A 23368-nucleotide genomic window follows, 5' to 3' on the forward strand; every position below is an offset into this window, starting at 1 on the left:
AATAATAATAATAATAATAATAATAATATAGCACTTTTCAGAGTGCTTTATAGGCAAAATAGCGAAGAGTGTTTTCACTCGCAAATGCAGACCAATAAACCTGGGTTTTTAAGGTGTGTTTCAGATCTCCTGTGGCAGACTGGTCCAGAATGGAGGAGCCCTGCCCGAAAAGGCTGTGTCACCTCCAGATCTAAGTCTAGACTTAGGGACAACTAGTAGAGACACGGCTGAGGATTTCAGGGTCCTGGCGGCCAGTAATATTTCTGCTGTTTTTTTTATTTCAGTCAAGACATGCCTTGCCTTGAAAGTTCTTACTCCGTTCATCGGAGTCCAGGTTGGGTTGGGCCATTCAGTGAGAGACAGATGGAAGGAACACAAGCAGATACAAAAACACAAACAGAACAGGACAGAACACATTCACATTTTAAGAATGAATCTATAATGTCTCCAGCTTCTTGAGACAAGGGAGACAAGGCATCATTGTCAATAATAACAGCATTGTTAGCAATAATTGTCCACAAACGAGGACTTTCAGCTTTGAATAAACATCTTTTCTTACAAGACAAAGTTCTATTATCACTCTCTGTCTTGCTCATTCCTATCCACTGCAACTGCAAAAAGCAACAGGACTGAAGAGGTTAAGGAATTTAAATGCCTATTCCTGATTTAGAACAAGGAGGTTTATGTCAAAGCAAGTTCTTAAATTAGAACCTAATATACATAAGGCATCAAATTTATGCGTAAATAAATTTTTAACCTGACAGCAATCTCATCCTGAGTCACACCACTGCACCAGCAAGGGGTCCACACCTGAGGAAGAAGTAGTAGTTGTTGTCCTCGATGACGCTGTAGGAGAAGCAGGGGAAGTAACCCAGGCCACTGACGTTGAACCTGGAGCCCGCGGGGACCTCCAGCATGCTGCCCCACGCCTGGTCACACAGCAACTCGATCTCGGCGGAGAAGAGCAGGTCGGTGTCGTGCTGCCAGGGCAGGTAGTTGTAGACGCTGTACGACTCCCGGTGGAGACCCAACACCCGAGCGAAGACGATGATCTCCGCCAGCTCCGCGCGGCAAGCCTCCGTCTGCGGTCTCCAGTCGTGGGGCAGCTGACACCCCCGGACCTCAGCCAGACCGGCCAGGGCCACGATCAAGGGCAGAGTAATCCACATGGTCCGAGGAGAGGAGAGGAGAGTGTCTCTCTCTCAGCGAGCCGCTCGGAGCTGCTGCTGATGGAGCGCTGCTCCCTCCTCCAGGACCGACTCAGCCCTGATGGGGGCGAGGGAGGGGGTCCTTCATGGACCTCCGTTTGGCACCGAAAAACAGTGGGAAAAAAAGTTTAAAAAGCTGCGATTAGACTGGCGGACCAGCTTGGCAGAAGTTTCTAAAAATCGCGGTCAGATGCGTCAACAAACAGACTCTGGCGCCCTCAGGTGGTCGCACAAAGTTAAATTCTTTGAATGAGGAGCGCTCGTTTTCACAGTATTTCTTGTCCTTCGCGATCAACAAATGGTTGTGGAAAAAAACTGTATTTGAATTTAAACCATACTTTATTATATTTATCTCTAGTTCCGATCTTCTGGTATTTATGATTTATAACCATAATCCATCATTAAAATGTTTATAAAAGAGAGAGGAGGAGAGAGAAAATTTTTGATTCAAGACTTTTCAGACTTTTCTTCGGTACTTACGTCTTTGGGTTTGACGGAACCACTTGACACTTCCCTGTTTGAGCCCTAACGGTTCTTATCGCTTTCATTCGTGTCACATGCTGATCACGGGCTGCACGAGAAGCAGTTGAAGTGCTCAGATATGACAACGCATTACCGTTTCAGTGTGAGACAGTTGCTGTGGTATCACAGATCAATTGTATGATGACGCTAATTATAGATATTAATCAGCTCTCACCTAAAAGGAGAAGGAATATATCCATATTAATGCTGCCTTCATGTACTCCCTAAATGCTCCCCGTTTTTATTGAAATTGTCGTTTCACAATTTACGCAATGTAATTAGTCATATTAACTACTTATTTAATTTCTCTCACGATGTGTTATAATTCTGTCCCATGAGGTCAAATCAGTCACTTTTTAAACATGTCGCTGCTGAAATCACATCCGACAGCCCGTGAACGCACCATAAGCCAACACGGTAACAGTTACTGGCTGGCACTGTGGTGTTAACGTTAGCCTGCGTTCAAGTAACATCCGGCACTTGTGACGAAAAGCTTTCGACTCACCATGTAAGTTTGTCCTCTTCTCGTGTACTCTCATATTTGAAATTAGCTAAACTTCTGAATCCCACCCGGTCTTGAGTTTAGTTTGTTCAAGAATGGTCACAGCAACGCCCAAAACTTTGCTGTTAGCATTCAACAAGTGCTAGCGCCGAAGCTAACTACTCCCATAGCATTGTTCCATGGTGTATTCGGGCATGAAAGTTACATTTAAACCTATTGGGTGAACACATTTCACTTTCGGAACTTTTAGCTGCGTCACACTGCTCATTGACTTTAACTTTATTAAGCCACTCTGCTAACTAGCTCCCAGGTAAGTCACGTCCACTCTTTTGTGGGCATTTTAATGACGTCATCCGAGGGACTGTTTTTGTCTGACACGATTCTCACATTATTGCAGCGTTGTTCAATTAATATGTTATTTATACGGGATCCTTGAACAATTAAATGGAAGATTACACTCACGCACTTCCTGAAATGCCTAACAAAATAAAGAATATGTATTATCGTTATGTAAAATGTTGGTTTGCATGACACTGAAATGAGGAGGTACAACAACTATCAAACCTGTTTTGAGGAAGAAATTCTGCACGAAGCAGTGGTCCATCTCATTTCGAGGCCTTCATGAGTTGCTGTAGGGGAGTGGTTGGATGGTTTGTCGTGACGGATGTGAGTAATGTGACTTTCCAGGGCTGAACTGATTGCCTCTTCAATATGTTGTCGGTCAGTGAATGCTTTTTCCTAGTTCTCAGTGAAACCTGTTAATGGGTAAGTTATCTGAAAGCTCGCCACTTGATAGGAAATCACATCTTTAAAAGGAACTCAAGTCACTTGCAATGACATCCATAAGTATAGCAGCACTTGGAAACACATGGCAGTTTTGAAACCATCTTGAATCGGCAGCAGCATAAGAATCTTGAGAAGCTGTGCAACCAAAGATGTTGATTTAATACTGAGTTAGGGATGTGCAGATACCACTTTTTTGCCGACTGAGGGTGAGGACTGATGTTGGAGTACTTGCCAACATCGATGTGAATAATACCATAACAACCATTTAAAAATTATTATTTTATTTTTTTCTGCACATGTTTTCTGAACAAACATAACACCACTACCACAGATGTCACTATGAACAGTTCAAGTTTAGCCTGGGCAATCTGTGCATATGCTGATCAATAATCTCTAACATCCTGGTTTGTGTATGCAGTGTTTGCCTCAATGACTATATTTTGTGACCATACATGATAGTTAAAGCACCACGTAGTCACCCCATGTTATACGGAGCATTTTCTTCAATTAAACACGTTTTAAAACTACAAGCATGAAAAAACATCCTCTTGTATCTGTGCGGTTTCTCTCGGAGCAGCTGGAGCGGGTCATTGATGATGATCAAAGCTGATCAAAGACGGCACGTCTGCAATCTCATCTGTGCACACACATGGGTGGATCTCACCAAATCTGCAGTTTGAACTGTTGAGTTTATCGTGTTAAAAGTACAATTAAAACTATGAACTCTAGCGTGCTCGGCTTTGGAATCTAGTTCCACACGTGCCACAGCAGTCCTTGTTGTTATGTTCTTGTTGCTCTTATAAAGAAAAACATGAACAGTCTCTACACATTGTGTTTTATCATACGATTTTCTCAGATTTGCGTCTGTTTTTACAGGCTGTTTTCTTTTCTGAATGATCCGAAGTTAAATTTGTCCACTTAAGCGGTAGCGCTGATTCTGGATCGAAATGCCAGTTTGGCACATATGCTGAAAATATTATCATCGGCCAATATTAAAGAATAATTTCAAAAATTCCAGCATCCAGATGATGTCTTGTCCCATTCACATATTTTCATGCTGCATTTTTTGCCCTACTCCCAAGATTCACACTTTGAAGTTGGGACCACTGGGATAGAGAGGATTAAGCACTTGTTCAGTCACAATGAATGTGTGTACAAGTTAAATTGTATAACTGTTCATTTAGATTATTATGTGTGTGTTTATCTACCACGTAAATGTTTTAATATCTGCTAGGCGCCTGAAAACTATTAAGCTAGTATGTTATAGAGAATAGAGAAGAAATAGTCTTTCCCAGCTTCTTCCTGATGAATTGTTTAATAAATTTAGTGCAAATATTAGCAAATATTATCCTTAAGTACAGGTACTACGAGATGGTGAGTAGTAAGACAGTAAAACGCATAATTGACAAGTGTTCTTTACACAGCCAACAGGTTCAGGACATTGTTTAGTTTTTGCAATTCCCTCAGGAAGCGTTTCATCATGGCTTGTTCCTCAGGAAATGAACTTGTTGCACACATCCACTGACCTATAGGAGATTCACTGAGCTCATTTAAACGTCAGAAGTGTAGATACCTGCAGTCACTTTATAACAATCATGATTGTTTTGACATCCCTTGTAACACTGACCACGCTTTTATGTGTCAGCAGAAGAATGATGAAGAAAGTAAATATGCTTTCTTTGTTGTTGTTCTTTCTTTCTGGACTAGCTTAAATGCTATAAATATGATTTTGTTGTCATCCATTTCCCCTCTGCCCCAACCTTTGCAGGCTCTCTGAGGAAGCAGATTATTGTTTTGAATATTGAAAGTATTTTAAAAAATGTATGTGACGTGACATTTGGTTGATGAAATCTTCTTTTTCTTTCCTTTCTAAGCAGTACATATACAGAAACAAGCACTCCCCACACACGTCGCTGATGTCCTGTGTAATCCTTCTTCCTTCCTCCTCCTCCTATCAGGTCGGCTCCTGCTCCAGATGGTTCAGCTGCTGCGTCAAGCAACAGGCGCCTGCAGCAGACCCAGGCCCAGGTGGATGAGGTGAGACCAGAACCATGACCCAAATATATCTCTGCGTTTCTAATTATTACCTCCACCAGTGACAGAGGAGATGTATGAGGTGCGAGTTTGTGACAGAATTGCTGAAGAAGTGATGTGATTTTGGTGGTGACCTGCACATCATCTGGCTAATCGAATGTTCTGGAGATTTCCCTATTGATTCCTATTGCTACCGCAGCACCACCGGTCCCGGGACCAACAGCGCTAAAAACCAGCAAAAAATAAAAAAAACCTGACTTTGTAAAACACAACTGCAATGTGAGTCGGGTGACTAAATGTGTTAATCTGATTGGATGTTGCTTCAAGACACCAGTGAGAGCTAGGAAGACTCGATTTATGCTCAACAGTCCACTGGTGTGGTGCAGTGGTTAGGTCACAGCACTTTAAACCCCATGAATGTTAATTAACACATTTGATTTTGACAGTGTTGTATATCTTCATTTGGATTTTCATACTACAATCATTATCGAGTTAAAATATTCAGGGATGGCTACAATATCAAACAATGACAAACAATATCAATTTTGGTGAGCATTTGTTAGTACAGATTAAATATTCCAACCTACTCTCTACCTGTTGACACTTCAATGTGGATTGATGTGACTTTTTTTTTTTTACGTTACAGTACAAATGAACTGAAGACAGTCATCTGCTTGTTACATTATATTTGCTTTCATTAAAAGCCATCAAATCATTCTTATCCTAACCCACTCTTGTTGTCAAACTGCCAGCTTTGCTGTCCGCCCGTTGATTGAGTCATTTTGTTGTCCTTTGTCTCATCCAGACTCCTATAATGGCCAATAAGAGGAGGCCTCCAATGTAGCTAACCCCTGCGGTGACTCTTGTGGGCTAATTTATAAAACTGTTTTTTAATCCCTCGCTGTACCTTCATGACCTCTGTCTGTCAGATGTGGTGGTATAGCTTCGCCACTCCTCCACACTAGTTGAACCAGTGTGTGTTGCATCAAGGCTCCAATTGGCTGCTGCGCATTACATAATCTCTGTCTCTGAGGTTATGTAAGGTTTGCATGGGACTCCACACGCTCCACCCTGCTGCTGTGTCTGGAGGGAGGAGCTCTGTTTCTAGATCACTGGAACATATTGCGTTATGCGTTTTGGCTTTTTGATTTCTAATATTGAGCCCAGTGAAATCTTCACTTCAAGGACAGGGACAGCTATACGTTGTCCTGTATGCGACTGTCAGATCCCCACGTGTGGCCCAATGTGATTCATTTCTGTGCACAATTAGAAGACGAGTAAGATAGATTGAAACCCGTGTAGTGGGACTCACATTTTTTTACTTCACAGCTGAGGAGTGAAAGAGAACTCCAAAGCCAAAACTCAATTGAAGTTATTCAGATTATGCATTGACATGGTGTGTTACGTGAAGCCTTCGTGTGCCGCTCTGGCACTGGGGTCACCAACTGGTTTGGAACTGTGAGTCATCCAACAAACCGGTTCTGAAGTTTCACTTTATGTACAGTAATATATTATTATTTATTGATGTTAAATGTTTTACTTCTGAGTCCTCATTTCAACTCAACTTCTCTTCAGCCAAAATAACCTCTTTTCATCCTACATGATAAACAGTTATTTACAATGTACGGAACAAGGTGGTTAATACACACATACAACATATTTGTAGAAGAGGCCTGTTAAAGGAACCCTGTTCACTTATAGTTTAATTCTTTCAACTGTTTGTTTATCGTGGGATTATATAGTGTAGTGGTGATTTGGAATAATAGACATGCATTGGTTGCTGTTGTTGCATACAAATAGTTGTGAAATGTTGATGTTGCTAATGTGACTCAGTCTGGTCCATCATGCTCTGGAATCTAAGCCTTGTATGTTTGTGAGCAGGTGGTGGACATCATGCGTGTGAACGTGGACAAGGTGCTGGAACGTGACCAGAAGCTGTCTGAACTGGACGACCGAGCGGACGCGCTGCAGGCTGGAGCCTCCCAGTTCGAGACCAGTGCTGCCAAGCTGAAGAGGAAATACTGGTGGAAGAACTGCAAGGTGACATGAGTGTGGAACCTTGCTGTGTGGAGACACTTTGTGAAACTACTGAATGACTTTTCTCCTACCTGCAGATGTGGGCCATCCTGATAGCGGTCATCGTGATCATAGTGATCATCATCATCAGTAAGTGTATCTGCTAGAAGGCAACACGTTATTAATTCAGCGCATGTTCACATGCAAGCCTTTACTTAGCCATTTCTGTGCATGAGAACCACCTCATGAGACTCACATTTGCTGCTGGTGCCTGTCTTAATGTTAAATTCTACATTTAGACGTTCTGCAGATTGGTTTGCTAAAAGCTAAGCTTTTGTTAAGAAATAAGAGCAGACTCTGGTGGGTTTCACTGGGAAGGTTGATGCTCTGTAACTCGGTTATATCCAGGAACATGATTTTCTGATGAATGTGAAGATGTTAGATGATTATTATGTTACAGGTTTTCTCTAAAGAATTTTCTCTCTTCTTTTTCAGTTTGGAGTCAATCATAAAACTTGACTGAAAAACAGTCAACATGATCACTGGACCCACCTCATGTATTCCCTGATGAAGCGGAAGCTCTTGTTCCCTGCTCTGGGTTGTGTTTCTTTGTGTGTCTGTGAATGTGTGCCTGAGTGGGGTCTGTTCTATGTGCCTAAGTAAAGGCTTTCACTTCTGTATCTACACTGCCGTTTTACGCATGGTCAAATTCAACTGCCCAAGACCGTCCGGACTCATGTTGCTGGGCTTGTCCCCAGGAGTGGCTTTCTGGGGGCATGGTAGGCTCCACACTCTTCCACAGTTCTGAACACCAATATTTGAAACTTGGAGGATGTTCCATTTCCAACTTGATAGTAGTGCTTTTGGTCACTGATCTGTGACCCTGGAGACAACCCGCTGTCCTATTTAAAATCTTTTAATTTTTAATGAATAGCCATTTTGTGTGCCAAGCTGAGAGATGCTATTGAATACAGTGCCTCACCTTTTTTATTTTGTCATAGTGTGTGCTGCCACAAGCTGCTCTCTGTTTATATTTTTTCCTCAAAGAGAGGCTTCACTTTTGCTTCATTCTTTGTCTATATTTTAAAGATTACTAATGCAGATGTTTCTCATACACCTGAACCACACAGGACCACACATCTGGGCTTATTTGCTTCCTGTTAAGTACTGCTGACATTCACTAAAGTGCCCATCACTTTAGAACCCATAGATAAATGTTATTCTCTGAAACGTGCCAGAACATATGTGACTTCCAAATACTTCCAACTGGCCAATCAAAGCACAGCGTTGCCTATGGATTGTGCTTCATGGCTGCTGAACTTGTGTTTTAACTCCCACTGGATGCTTGCCTTTGACACCGTTTCCTCCAGTGGATGCAGCGGCCTTGGAGAAGGACAGAAAAAGGAATGTTCCAAATGTGGTGTCACCGGTCATCGGTGCTGTTTGACTTCTTTATTTTATAAATCACAGGTGAATTATGGTCAGCCCCTTGCTACACCATAGGTGCGGCTACCAAAACTTGGATCTGGATGAAGTCTGCAAATCAATGTGTCTGTTGCTTAAATAAAAGATAACTAAGAACTTCAGTCGTGTTATTTTTGTCATTAATCATTTCATGAAATCATGCTTTTTTGGGTAATGAAGTCTCATAAATATTTTATGGTTTCACAAACCGAAGCAACCGTTTTACCCTTGAGATAAATGGGTATCTTCAGGTGTCCAGTTTTGTCTCCTCTTCATCTGTGTAAACATTACATAACCATAATTCGATGTGTCTTGTATTGTCTGCACAAGTTATGCACAAGTGTCATCTAAGAGGGAAATATCTGCCTCAGTTGGGCCATGAAATGTTCAGAGGTCCAGTGCTCGGTCAAGCAGGAGAAACTTTGCTATACATAAAACTCCATAACAAAGAAAATGCCATTTTCTGACTTGTTATAGAGGAACGAAAAAGTAAACAAAAAAACTTACAAGCAGCGTTCTTTCGTTTATGGGCAGATGTAATGGTTTCGTGTTGGTTGGATTACAACGTTTAAAACCTGTCCGAGTTTTGATTGAGGACGACAATAACCTTAATGTTATAATGCGTGATTAACACGGGACAATTGGATGCGTCGCTCATCCTGCCTCTTCTGACGTGTGGCGATCAGCAGTGCGCACGCTCGGTACCCACTCATCTTGTGTAACATGGATATACACGTGAAGAGCCACTACACCGTTGACAGATCGCCGTATTAAACACGCCCACAGCTGACTCAACAGCCAATCGGAGCGTACATGCAAATATTGCAAGTTGTCGTCCAATGATCGCGCAGCAGGCGGAGTTATCGCTCGCCGGCCTCACGTTGCACAAATGTGTCAGGCGTTTTGTGTGGACGGTGGCTGAGCTGCGTGACGGAGGTGTTACTCAGTATATACGGTTTAAACTCGCCGTCGGTTAAATAATATCAGCTTCATTGCTTTCAACATTGGATACAGATGGCGTCTTAAAGGTAAACACTCAAATTGCAAATGTGAAATGTTTCGGTGGCCAGTCGGCTAACTGGCTATGCTAGCTAAGCACCTCGCCCAGAGCTCGAACTGTTTATACCACTTGATAGAAACGCGTCTGTTAAGGTCTAATGTAGCTGCTACCTGTGGTTTTACTCAATGGTTCTGTTTTCGAGTTCCAAGTGTAGTGTAGCCGTGGTGGTGTGACGGCCGGATACCAGTCTACCCTCCAGACAAGTGACTGTTTTCATCAGCTAGTGCTCCAGTGGCGCACAAACATGTCGCCAACTGGGCACATCCCTCCGTTTCAGTGAAATCATTGCCATTTAGTTCCTCGCCAAGTCCCGTTAATGTTTGCATTACGTGGAAGTGACGTCAGGTAATCCGCCTCTGACTGATTTCCCTCTATTTTCATCGTATACGAGCGGCTTGGGCAAGGCGTTTAAGTGTTGGTTGTGTTGCTGTCTGTCAAGTAAGGACACATCCGTCTCTTGGAGCCGAAATGCTTTCCTCCCATTCTGCTGTAGCTAGGAGTTATGAGGAGAGGGAGTTGCACAGCGATCTCCCAGTAAGATGATTGGGTTTTTCAGGTCACTAGGTTCATGTGGGGTGGGGTGAAGTGGGTCTCAGGTTTGTTTTGTCTCAGATCAACTTCAGGCTTTGGTTGATTCTCATCCATGCTCCTCATGTAGTCCATATCAATTTGTGAAAGACTGTAGTTGAATGAACTCTCTTCTTGGACACTGTTGATGTAATGTTTATTCCTGGTTTTACAAGTGACCTACTTGAAGGTGACTTTCTACTCAACGTATTTCCACTGGTTTGAACTACCCCAAGCCATTTAAATGTTCACTGCTTTCCAGTGTCATGCACATGCTTCTGCAGCTATAGACAGTGCTGTTTGTTACACTCTTCAAGTGTTATTAATTTTCATTTTTACCATCAATTAGACTTTTAGTTTTTCTATGCCCATCAGCCCACATTCAATCTATTTTTGCAACATCTGCCAGTCTTTTAATAGTCTGAACCACCCTCAGGCTGTGCTTGGTGTTGAAAGTATTACTTTAAGTTGGGACAGAGATCAATACAATTCTATTTCTATTCAATATTTGATGGTGGGACGATTTGTCTTTTACCAAACGTTTTTGTGATGCAATGAACGTTTTCATTTTAGTGGAGTGACTCAGGGCAATAGTAAGTTTATGACCCATGACTATGTAAGTTACCTGCTATACTAGTTGTGTCAGGCATTTAATGGTCCATACAAAGAGAATAACATTGTACTCTGCTACATTGACTCTCCTTCTATTGAAAATTGTTACTTTAACAATTCCGCTTGGAATGAAGTTTGTTGCTAGATTTTATTTTTTATTTTTTCATTTTATTTTGGTTTATAATGAAGCTAAAATAGAAATCCCCCTCATCACTTACTTTGAAGAATCTATTACGTATTTTCTTTTGATCAATTACCTTTACTCTTTGCATTTGAGTTGTTTGACTCTTAACTTAATCTGTATGCAAAGTTCAGCACATTGAAGACTAGAATGAGACATTCTCCTTGCCCTAAGTAATACAGTAGTGAAATGTTTGTACACTTCACGCTGAACATGTTGATTATGCAATACTGCGGAGCTGACCTGATGAACGTAGCAGGATATTTTTATTGGCTCATGTTTGTTAGAGTGGCAGCGTCTGCCTCGGTTTGTTTCTCTTGTCGTCTGTTACTTGTTAACATAGTTGCTGTAACGATTGCTTCTGCTATGATAAAGGCCTGTCAGATTACTCATGATAATGGTCAAAACATCTAATAAAGTGAAGTTTTTCCGTAAACGTTTGCTGCTAAACATTGTTTTATTTTATTGCTATCTTAAGTATTTGGATTTTGATGGTAGAATGTAGTCATGCCATTGCACCATCCTTACCAAATTTGAATATGTATGATTTATACATCGTTCTTCATTCGATTTTATTCCTTATGTATCATGTAGTATAAAACCATTCATAGGCTAAAGCAAAATGTGGGTTATCTTCAACTTGAACGAATGCAACTCCTACATTTGAACAGGGATGTCTAATAAACACAATTGCAAGTGTCAGTTGAATATTTAAAGTTTTAACATTGTATTTTCTTACACCTATGGCTGAATGTTTTTCCATTGTACCAAGGAGAAGTAAAAGGAGCCCCTTCCCTGAAATGACTGCAGGGACTGAGGTTGATGGGTTCACTGGGTTCGTGTTGGCTTGTGGAGGGGGATGGTAAGCTTTTGCTGGATTGTGTGTCACGCTTGTTTTGACAGAGACCAAGTTGTAGGCTCCCACTGAAAGATGAATGAATGTGTATTTCTTGGACCCTCCTTCACTATCGTTGGAATTGTAGTGATCAACCGTGGTTTTACAGCGACCTCCAAATTTGGACTCAGCACCCTCTTGATCCCAAATTTAAAATATTGAACTTATGAAAGCAGCTTAGTTATTTTAATAATTTGTTCGCATAGAACATGTATAGGTTTGCAAGACCATTTGACGGCTTGAAACTGCACCCATACTCATAGCATGTTTAAGTTTGAGTGCCTATGTAAGCCAAAGGTTGTCAAATACTGGTGTTTGAGATGGTGCCTGCCTTCAGGAAGACGTAAAGTATCTAACTTGATTACCACCAGGGTTCAACAGTGCACTAATAAACTCTTCTGCTGTGGGAAAAAAAAAACCATCGAGACTGTGTCTGGCATTTCTGGAGACATGAAGTTTCGATGTCGGGAAGTTCAGTGTGGTTGAATAACTGATTCTGAGCATATCTTCACTAAGCAGAGTTTTTTTCCGCTGTTTTCATTGACAGCCCTGTTCTTTAGTTTAGCTCCCTTCTTGCTCAAAATGTTGAGTATTCCTGAGCTAGTAGAAAACCAGCCTCATATCTGAGTGCTGAGGTGTTGTCGGAAATACAGGGAATTTTGGGAATTCTTCCGGTTATTCTTTCGTCAAATACGGTGTAATTGTCATGATTTTCTTGCCAAACTGAGTTTTGATTTAAAAAACCAATCACTTCGAATGAGCCGTGCTCTTATTGATATATGGCAAAAGCATTTTCATTCACGTCATGATAGCTTGGTCTCCAATAATATCCTCCGATAATAATAATTGACCTGCGCGATGGATTCCATTTCTCCTTACATTTATTTCACATTGATTCAAAAGGAGCAGGAGTGAGCACTTCTGCCCCTTAACACTTCATGCAGCAACAGACCGGATATCAGCTAGGTAGGGATTCGACTGTGACAATGTGATAGCATCATTACATGATATATACACACACAAGACAATGTCACCGTGGACATTTGCACATGCATGTACGGTAGTTGTCTTCTGATCCTCATCAGGTTTGAGCTAAGTTGGGCCGCACATGCGCTCGATAGTGAACGTCAGTTGGAACTCGTGACGTCTGCTGCCATTTCTGCATGTTTTCCCCCCATAGTCCTGCTACCTCACTCACCGAATAAGATTCCAACAGCTCCCCTGACGCGGCAAACACCAAGATGTACTGCAGGTGGACTGTGACAGCAATTGGGCAGGTTGTCACTAGGTGCTGGAGCAATGCTGCTACTGCCTATCACTTGTCATTACACCGTCTTTTATGATCTTTATCAGAGAGTGAATATTCCTCTTCAGAATCTGAGTCAGTCGAATGGCTCTCTCGGACTCCAATGCTCCTATGACAAAATTGCAACTTTCCTCCTCAACCAGGGGGCGCTGTCAAAACTCTATTTACTCCAAACTGATGGAAACACACCCACGAATGTTGCTCAGATGGAAGTGTGTCTAGTAGTAACTACATTAAGCTCAATATTTGCAGATGGTTAGTTTAAATGCCACACCCAAAGGTTTGAGGATGTTGTCCATTATCACTGTTACTGTCAAGAAATTCAGTTGTTCTGTGTTAAACATCTATTCAGTAAATGTTGAGCACGTCTCCTTCCTTCTGTTGTTGAGGAAGCTGAAAACTTCTTTTGAGGGGAAAAAAATGTTTATCTTCAAAACTCTGCGCAGACTCTCCCTTCCCTACATACCTGACCTCATAATAACCTGTGGCACTTTGGGCCCCTGGAACATATGTGTCTCGGTGGTTCCACACTTCATCTGCACGGAGGGGGAGACCTTGATTCATTGGTGGCCTCTTGCTGTTGAGGCATTTGTTTTCTAAAAATATTTATTATGGATACTAGGTTTCATTCAAAGGAATCTGTAGTTATTTTGCCTTGTCAACATGTTAGTTTGTGAAAGGGGCGGTCTGGTACACACAGAGACTTCATGTGCTTCAAGTTCACTGAACTTGAATTTTGTTCTGATATTGTCTCCTTATTTTCTTGGTTTACCTGCAGTGCCCGAGACAGATGCATGTTGAGACTTCAGTGCTAAATGGTTGAGCTCCTACTCATGCCCACATGGAACATTCGACTCTTGCTGAACATATGAAGACCCTGCTGGATCATCATTATAGTCAACAGCTCTATTGATGTGTGACCAAAGTGTGGAGATGCCCAGCAGTGACGGAGGCATCGGTGGGGAGGATGCGGCATTGGCTTCGGTCTCGGGAGGAGGGAAGGCTGGGGCAATGGTGGAGCATCTGAGGACAGAGGAGAGTGGGGAAGTGGGACAGGAAGATGAAGAAATGACCAGCGGGTCAAATGACCTCTCCTCATCATCCAATCACAGCCCTGGCAGTGCAAGTGGCTCCACCTCGACTAAGAGGTATGTTACTTCATCTGAGTTTTATTTAGATTCTTTATTTAGATTCTTCTTTAAATACCAAAGTACCCACCGTACGTGCACCACACTGCTTGTTGTAGTGTATTCAAGCCTGATTCAGTTTGATCTGAAAACTCATGAGGTACCATGGACTGGCTGCAAAACTTGGGCTAATGAAAGAAGCCCAGGAATTATGCATTGAAATGCTGTCGGAATTGTAGAGAACTGAACTGTGATAGTTAACTGCACCGTTTGGGATGGTCCATATTTCTGTGAAGTGAGGAAGCTGTCTGACAGCTTCTGCGGTCACAGCTGATACTGGGGCAGTCCATGGATTGATGTAAGCCACTGCATTTCTGTTTGGCCTGCAGATGTGTCGGTCCGACAAAGCTGCGTAACATCCCGAATAATCCTTCGATGCAGATTTGTAGTAAACCAGTAATCTGCCTGATGAATCTACCTATCAATCATTCCTCCTCGTCTTGTCGCCAAAACTGACTGACTGGTGACCATTGTTGATTGTCCATCATTTGTTTATGTATTTTATATCTATTAGGTCTATCTATTAAGTTATTATGTAAACAACTTATCGTTATCTCTATATATATATATATATATATATATATATATATATATATATATATTATCTTTACCTCTATTTTATCATGATATTTGTTTATAAATGATGTGTATATTTTTTGTCTTTTTTTCATAGCTTGTAATTTTTTTTATGCTTTGGGGATTGTTGTGTATCTTTAATGTATTTTATATGCATCAGTGTCTTGGTTGTCATTGGCTTCTCTGACATGTTAAATTTCCCCACTGTGGGACTGATAAAGGCCATCTTATCTTATCTAAACAAAATCCTGGTCTTTCTAGATGTATTTTTTTTGTTGAATTCAATTGAACTTTCAACAAAACCGTGAAGACGTGGAGTGGGTCACCCAAAAATCATATCCTAATATATCAGCTGATCCTGTGTGGTGCTGTGCTCATGCTTTGCAGCAGTGTGAATGCGAATGGGGGCAAAGGGCAAGAACACAAAGAGGTGATGAACACTGTCGCTGAAATGAAGAAGAGGCTTCCATCAGACAAACGCGCCCGAAGCAAAGCCAGCACGGTAGAGGCGTTGCATTACGCCCTCAACTGTGTCAAGCAAGTGCAAGGTATTCTCAAAGCCTCTGTCCCGGTTTCCTATGTGGAGGCAATGGGATGACTTTGACTGTTTGTGTTGCCCTCTGCAGCCAATAGCGAGTACTACAAGCTGCTGATGCGAAATGGCCAAGACGAGCGGCGAGATGCCACGGTGTGCACCCTCAGCGAGCTGGAAGGGGTCACATCCGAACATGCTCTCAAAAACACGGTAAGGACACGAATGACTAGAACAATTGATGCTGATCTGCTGGATGGACCAACCCAGCCATACAGATGTGAAGCACTACGGTCACCTCACTGTTGCGTAGGAATTTATAGATGGAGCTCACTTGGTCCCGTTATTGTTGCCTTACCTTTGGTCGGGTGTGTGAGCGGATGTGTGTTTACTGCTTTCGTGGGGGTGTGTGTGACTTGGTATGTTTGTGTGTGTGCATATGTTTCTGTCTGTGTGTAGGACTCCTTTGCGGTGGTCTTCTCCCTCTCCACCGGTCGTGTGCTGTACGCCTCAGAGCCAGCGCCCAGCATCCTGTGCTGCAAGAGGAAGTTCCTGGAGTCGGCCAAGTTTGTCGAGCTGCTGTTCCATCAAGACGTGAATGTCTTTTACTCGCACACGGCCCAGCCCCACCTGCCACCCTGGAGCAACTCTCATAAAGGTGTGTCCCCCGGCATCATGAAGATGTGTTTTCTGCTCTACACCCTTCAGATGGTATTAGTATTAGACACATCACAAATGCTGCAGCATATTCAAGTATCTATGTATTAATTATTGGAGTAGGCCACATAAAATATCAAGAAATGATCACACAGTAAAATATTCCGATGTTTCAGCAAAAGTATCGATACAATGTCATGCAATCAAGTATTGTGATATTTCAACGTAGTTCGAGCTCTGGGAGCTTTGAATTTTAATTTCCATTACTGTTAGTTCCATACACGGAGAGTCAACCAGCTCTGACCGAACTAATCATCATCAGGTACCCTGATGTAAAAATGATTTGCTCTTCACTCTGTCCCCACAGCTGGAGTCCTCTTTGACTGTGCCCAGGTGAAGTCCTTCTTCTGCAGAATAAGGTTGGTATTTGTTGACCTGATTCCTGGAGCCTACAATTCTTGCAGAAGGTTATTCATTTGATCAACAGAATGAAGTCCCTCATTTGTCCATAGTTCTGGACATTTTCTAAGCTGTAATGTAATTTCATCTTAATAAGGTTGGGTTTTCTCAGGGGTGGAAAGGACAGGGAAGGCGAGATGCGATACAACCCGTTTCGAATCACGCCGTACCTGCTGAAGGTTCAGGGAAGAGGAAGTACGGGTGAGGAGGAAGAGCCATGCTGTTTGGCACTTGCCGAACGCATCATTTCCGGATATGAAGGTAGATTTGCTTAAGGTTTATGTGTGAATAATGAATAATTTCTGTTATTCAGATATGTCTTTCATGTAGCAAACGGCATAGCCTTATATTGCCTCTTCATTTTGTGCAGCTCCCCGTATCCCGATGGACAAGCGCATCTTCACCACGACTCACTCGCCTGGCTGTGTGTTCCTGGAGGTGGACGACAGGTCAGTAAATCTTACCAGGTTCAAGTTCATTGACATTTGAAACCTCATTTCTGAGCACCATCTGCCAAGATGGAGTCAAAAACACATGCACCAAAGACTTTTACCTCGTTCTCTTCCACTTATTCCCACTTCAGTCTTGAGGCCTGGATCCTGTAGCCTCTAGAGCAGGCACATACAGAGACAAACTTTTGGACTCCAGCTAAACTCTGATAAATCTCCTGTTGCATGTAATATGAGCAAAATGAAGGAACAGTAGACGTCACAGTATGACTGCACGATAATTGCTTATAGCATCGTCATCACAATGTGTGTGTATGCGGTAGTGACGTCGCTGGGCTGTGCAATATCCTCCTGCTTTTTTTCATACTCTTCCACTTTTAGTTCACTTCATTTATGTATTACTAAGTATTACTCTGCGGATGAGGGAAAAGCAGAGGAATGTCTCTGCGAGAGACGCAAGTACACTTCACAGAACAAATTATGCCTTTACTGCTGTGACAGAACATCCAAACGGCACAGAAATATCACTGAGGTTGGTGTGCACAGAATGTTTTTTTTCTAAACAGGTGTGTGAGAATGGATTTATTTTTGAAAACGTGGAGGTTGAAATGACTCTGCATAGTCTTTGTTTCTTAAAGTAGCCAGCTACGTCTGAATGTAGGTTAAAGCTTGAGTTCTTTCAAGCTGGAGTGGAGTTGAGTTTAGGTGCATTTGCTTTGCCCTGTTGAGTGTTCTGACTCAGGACTCACATGTGTAAGATGTCCTGTATCTGCTGCGACACAGACACACACCTGTTTGCAAAAGTCAATGATTAGATTTGTCAATACTATTTCAACTCCATGACAACCTTTGAAGGTGAGGTGACGGCTGCATTTGTGAATTGTGTAGTTGTTGATTTAGATTTTGCTCTGCCCTCCAGAGCTGTGCCGTTGCTGGGATACCTTCCTCAGGATCTCATCGGCACATCGCTGCTCACTTCCATCCATCCGGATGACCGACCGCTCATGCTGTCCATGCACCGTAAAGGTGAGGCGTATTTGCTGCTGATTGACTTGGCCTCACAAAACTTCACTGACTGAAATAAATCTTCCAACAACCTCATCCCTTCTTTGAAGTTGGGAAGACATCATGGGAAAATGTACAATATTTAAATTTCCTTATCCTACATAAGAGTGATGATAGACACGGTGAACTTGCTATGGAGCAAAACTGTGAAGACAAACCTCCTCTAAGTTCCAACAGCAAATGTGACATATATTGAAAAAGATTCCTCACATGAAGTTCCAATGTGAAATATTGATTTCCATATTCAAGACTCAGTCTCTGTGGTTTTTATTTTCTACTAACTATATATATATATATATATATATATAAACTACTGCTGACTCATGAGTGTGTGTCTTGTACCTGCAGTGTTGAAGTATGCTGGCCAGGCTCCGTTCGAACACTCTCCTGTGCGTTTGCGTTGTCAAAATGGAGACTACATCACCCTGGACACCAGCTGGTCGAGCTTCATCAACCCATGGAGTCGCAAAGTGGCATTCATTATCGGGCGCCATAAAGTCCGGACGTAAGGAACCGTGAAGGCAACTGCTTCCCTTTTGTTTGCTGTCTTTGCGTTAATGTTTGTGCTGTGAATCATCCAGGAGTCCTTTGAATGAAGACGTGTTTGCTGCCCACACCAAGGCGGATTTCAATGTCACCTTTGAAGTAATCAGAGATTTGCAAGCAAAGATCTACAAGCTCTTCCTGCAGGTATTTAGTCGTTGCAGATGAATATTAGAAGCATCTATTATTGTTTCAAAATCCATCCCTGCTGTCTTCCTGCAGCCTGTGCACAACAATGGTTCCAGTGGTTACGGGAGTTTGGGAAGCAATGGCTCCCACGAGCACTACATCAGTGTGGCTTCTTCCAGTGACAGCAATGGGAACCTGTGGGAGGATTCACACCGTGAACCAGTGAGACTGCAGTTCTGCTGACAAAGATCATGTTGGTTCTGAAATTGTTGTTCACACCGATTATTGGTTCCACAGCAAATGTCAGCTAATGGGAACAGAGTCCGGAGTTGGAGCCACTTTGACCCCCGTCACAGGTTGGCACTTCTTGGAAAACCTTCGACAGGTACTGCGACACACTGATTGACACTGTCTGGTGTCCTTGTTTTGTGTTTCCTGACACTCCTGCTTCAACATTCCAGCTGTTCTCCCGCCGGTTGTCTCAAACTCTGACCGCCAAGATCATGAAGACAACCGCAAACAAACACACATTCCCTCCTACCAGCAGATCAACTGTGTGGACAACATCATCAAGTATGTTCTGACTCTCTCATCAACTCTCTTCTGAGCTCTCAGAATGTTAAAGTTCTGTTTGTTGGATTGTTCAGATACTTGGAGAGTTGCGCAGGTCCAGCTCTGAAACGAAAGAGTGAGTCTCAGTCCCTGGCGACGTCTTCCTCCTCATCCACTACCTCAGAAGATGACAAACCTGCTGGAGCAGCTGACGTGGCTCAGACCACTTCAGATGGTGATCACAGACACTTCCTCTGAACAGGTGGTGAGCCAGCCCCAGGTTTTCTCACTCTCTTGTCACGTGCAGTGGTGGTGTTGGAGAGCGAGGCGTCGGTCACCCCGAGTGCCGCAGCTGTAGTTGGGGCGCCCCTGACAGACATCACCTTATCCAACAAGGCCATGAGCGTTGTGTCCGTGACTAGTCAGTGTTCGTACAGCAGCACCATCGTTCACGTGCCTCAGCCGGAATCAGGTACCTACTACCTGTTGAGATTATGCTCTGTACTCTGATCAACAGTTTGTCACTTTGGTGCTTTTATTTCCCTCCTGCAGAGGCCACTGCCCTGGAGGACGCCCCGATGGGCAGTGAACCTGTAGACTCTGCTCCCCCTCTGGTCCGGCCCACCCCGAGTCCTGCCACTGAAGAGCGGAGGTTTGTCGGTCTCACCAAGGAGGTTCTGTCGGCTCACACGCAGAAAGAAGAGCAGGACTACGTGGATCGATTCCGCCATCGGATCCTGCAGAGCCCCTACAGTTCCTATCTGCAGCTGGACAACAGCTCCATGGCTCATTCTCATCACCCAGGTGTGTGTTGGATGGAGACTGTGGTGGGTGAGGGGAGCATTTGTTTAAGTCACAGATGTCACCTTTATGTGACCACAGGAGACTACTGCTCACGGAGGGTTCGGTCCAGGCCTAGGCCACGCCCCAGGCCCTCAAGACTCCAGGGCTCATCAGACAGCTATGCCTCTCCGTCAGGTCTCCCTCACGGTGTCCCCAATTCCTCGTGGCCCTCCTCTGAGTCCTCCCAGCCCCAGATGCACTACAATCAGGTACCACCCCTGCAGGCCCCCTTCTTCCCCATGATGGCAAGTCAGCTTGGACTGGAGCAATCGCAGAGGTCACAGCAAGTGCCTGGTGCACCGCCGCCCGTGACCATGCAGCCTCCGGACCAAACCCAGCTGACCTACAACTTCACCGTCATGCAGCCCAACCAGAACATGCAGCAAATCCAGATGGAACCCATCCAGAATGTTATGAATTTTCAGAACTTTCAACCCATCACGCCGGCCCAAAACCTCAACCCTTACATGACACCAGTCATGGCTGTCATCCTGCCCAACTATCCCAGCTTCCCTCCGGGGTATCCTTCTCTGTACCCCACTGCTGCGCCTCCCATGATGCCCCAACCACCCATCTCTGTAGGCAGCTTCACGAACGGCATTGCCCCAATGCCTCAAGTCCAGTTTCAAGGCCTGCAGGTCCCCCACACTCAGGCCTCCCCGGGGTCACTGCTGGTTTCACCTCGACCCAGCTCATCGGTGGGGGCGGAGGAGGAGGAGGCAGCTGGTCCTCGCGCTTTGTTTTCTAGCTCGCGCTCCAGTTCTCCGCTCCAACTCAACCTGCTCCAGGAAGAGCTGCCCAAACCCAGTGAAGGACAGAGCAGCACCGGGCACAACCATGCAGAAAGCCTGCACGAACAACATGCCAACGAGGTGAGTCTGGTCGTGGACCAGGGCATCACAATACAAAGAACACTTTCGTTCTTGTCTCAGAAGGTAGTACACATAGTGAGATGCTGTCCCTGAAAGTGTGTTTGAGGCAGTGAGAAGAGCTTAGTTTGGCAGATGGGAATGCTGAAATAACATTTGTGTGTGTGCAAATCTCATCGTACAGTGTTAAGTGTTCAGTGATAAGCTTTCAGGGAGTTACAGTAATGTGATGTTTCTTTCCCCAGCGTGATGCACCGAGCGACTCTGGCAACCATGACAACCAGTCCACGTCCAGTGAGCTGCTGGACATGCTGCTGCAGGAGGACGCCCGCTCTGGGACTGGCTCCAATGCTTCTGGCTCTGGGTCAGGCGAGTCTGGAGGATCTCTTGGCTCAGGATCAGGATCTGGCTCCAATGGAACATCTACCTCGCACACTGGTGAGCATCACACGTCCTCTGCTGCTGAGACCGTGGCTGACCTGCAGCTCTGCTGGCTTCACAGGGAGCAGCAACAGCAGCAAGTACTTCGCCAGCAATGACTCTTCAGACACGTCACGCAAGGCTCGTAAAGAAGCCCCGGCAGAGCACCAGCACAGCTTCGACAACCAAGTGGAGAACTCGTTGTGGAACATGATCCAGCACACCTCCGAGCATGTCATGATGACGTACCAGATCCACACCAGGTAGGTCTTCTGGCTGTCCTCACCGATGCCCGGGAGCTCACGTGCTTCACGGCCCACCAGGGACCAGGCCGAGGTGCTGGCAGACGACCGGGAGAAGCTTCGGGTGCTTCAGCCCCTGCAGCCTTGGTTCACACCGGAGCAGAAAGAGGAGCTTGCTGACGTCCATCCCTGGATCAAGAAGCATACCATCCCTGAAGAGATAAACACCCAGGTGGGTCACACGTTTTGTCCTGGAGCCTTGAACTTGTTTTAAATAACAATTAAACTTGCACAGATTGAAACATATGTGGATACAGATGCGCACACATCGTCTCTTCAAAGTTAATAATGAGGGCACTTTTGGTTGTGTTCGTCTGGACATTTTGTGACAGCCTATCTTACAGCCAACATGATTTTTGTGAGATACTTGTCTTTCTTATTGAGTCCTTGAGGTAAGTCCTCTTCTGTGGTCGACCAGGTCTGTGTCTGGAAGTGGATCAGATTTCTTTCAGAACTTACTGGGTTTTATTCCTTTCTTCTTTTACTGTACTCTCTCAGAAGAATCCTTTTTGAAGTGGAGGGATGTTGGAGACTGACTACAGGCTGCACATGTGACCTGCTTGTTTCTGTCTACAGGGTTGTGTGAGCTGCCTCACTGGTGTCGGCATGGCCCAGGCCAGCCCGGACCCGGACAGCTCTTCCCTTCAGGACCCACTGCTGCAGGACTCACTGGGACCTTTGGTGGACACATGAGGGACTGTCCGTCGGCAGCTCAGTTCGCAGTGTTCAAGCCCTTCAGAAACCCTCATGACCCCGAAACACGTGTCTGTTTGGACGAATGCTGAGGCGTGGACCTGCAGGCTTCGGCTCAGTGTGGAGACCAATCAGAGGGGAACAGGGGGACTATGAAGAACGTCACAGCCTTTTAAATCAACCAGCATTTTCCGAGAATCACCTGGACTTTATCACCACGACCACTCGCCTCAACATTTGCGAGGGTCTGCCGATCACTGCCCCGGACCTTGAGCAGCACGTGCAAACACCTGGTGTGTGGAGCGGGTGGATGGACAGAGCTGGTCCCAGGCGCGGGTCAGAACACACATCTGACTGCTCACTGCTGGAGGCCCCACCAGCAAGGTTGTGTACCACATTAACACCTTCAGTGATGAGGGCAACTGTTGCTAATGTTTAGTGATGCTCTTGTAAATTTATCCTGACTTGAGTGTAACCTGATTCCATAGTCTATCTCCTGTTATTGTGCGGTGACTCACTACGGCGGATGGCTCACGCCCAATGTTGCCACCTGAACATCCCGTCCTGAGCTTTCTCCACACCGTGTCCAGCCCAGTACCTCTGACTGCCGCGCTCACGCCGGCGGATGCGAATCTGTGTTTGTTGTGCAAATGAGACAAACTGCTTTATGGTTCTGTGAATGTTGCTCTCTTCTTCTGCATTTGTTCATGTATCCATGGAACGCTGCTTCTTTCAACAGTTGCTCAGCAGAGCAGAGAGTTTTCTACCATTTTTAGATGAACGTATGAGACTGTCATGTGTTTTATAGATAATGTACACTAATCAGGTGTATGAAAGCCATTTGTCATGAATTCAGGGATTGTTTGTCACAGAGGAATGAATAAATCAGTATGAACTATTATTATTCTTGACTCGTGGATGAAATTATTCTGAAACATA

General features: G+C 44.2%; 2 protein-coding genes across 4 annotated transcripts; both read left to right on the forward strand.

Moving 5' to 3' along the window:
* The first annotated feature begins 707 nt into the window (after window positions 1–707).
* vamp3 (vesicle-associated membrane protein 3 (cellubrevin)) lies at window positions 708–8654 on the forward strand. 3 transcript variants are annotated; one of them, XM_053868760.1, is made up of 5 exons: window positions 708–968; window positions 4977–5055; window positions 6934–7092; window positions 7167–7218; window positions 7564–8654. In XM_053868760.1, exons 1-5 carry the CDS (start codon window positions 916–918, stop codon window positions 7578–7580), a joined length of 360 nt encoding a protein of 119 aa, XP_053724735.1. In that variant the 5' UTR covers window positions 708–915; the 3' UTR covers window positions 7581–8654. The 3 variants fall into 3 exon arrangements, with proteins under 3 accessions (XP_053724735.1, XP_053724736.1, XP_053724737.1); XM_053868761.1 differs by lacking the exon at window positions 708–968 and adding an exon at window positions 1834–2238; XM_053868762.1 differs by lacking the exon at window positions 708–968 and adding an exon at window positions 2286–4839.
* Window positions 8655–9415: 761 nt separating this feature from the next.
* per3 (period circadian clock 3) lies at window positions 9416–23330 on the forward strand. Its single transcript, XM_053868133.1, is given in 21 exon segments — window positions 9416–9560; window positions 13932–14301; window positions 15304–15464; window positions 15543–15661; window positions 15908–16106; window positions 16473–16524; window positions 16677–16825; window positions 16935–17013; window positions 17933–18039; window positions 18427–18583; window positions 18660–18768; window positions 18844–18972; window positions 19048–19135; window positions 19212–19323; window positions 19398–19774; window positions 19855–20106; window positions 20185–21017; window positions 21260–21452; window positions 21517–21697; window positions 21758–21908; window positions 22313–23330. Coding segments are annotated over 20 exon segments (3801 nt in total). The 5' UTR covers window positions 9416–9560; window positions 13932–14065; the 3' UTR covers window positions 22430–23330.
* Window positions 23331–23368: the final 38 nt, after the last annotated feature.

Source organism: Synchiropus splendidus, chromosome 6, assembly GCF_027744825.2.
Source record: "Synchiropus splendidus isolate RoL2022-P1 chromosome 6, RoL_Sspl_1.0, whole genome shotgun sequence".
In the NCBI taxonomy this organism is placed as follows: domain Eukaryota; kingdom Metazoa; phylum Chordata; class Actinopteri; order Syngnathiformes; family Callionymidae; genus Synchiropus; species Synchiropus splendidus.

Bases quoted from the DNA above. Each gene is read 5' to 3' on its own strand.
- vamp3 (XM_053868760.1), top strand. From the start codon at position 916: ATGCTGCCCCACGCCTGGTCACACAGCAACTCGATCTCGGCGGAGAAG. The intron at 969-4,976 runs GTCGGTGTCGTG...TCCTCCTATCAG, and splicing joins ATCTCGGCGGAGAAGAGCAG to GTCGGCTCCTGCTCCAGATG. The intron at 7,093-7,166 runs GTGACATGAGTG...TCCTACCTGCAG, and splicing joins ACTGGTGGAAGAACTGCAAG to ATGTGGGCCATCCTGATAGC.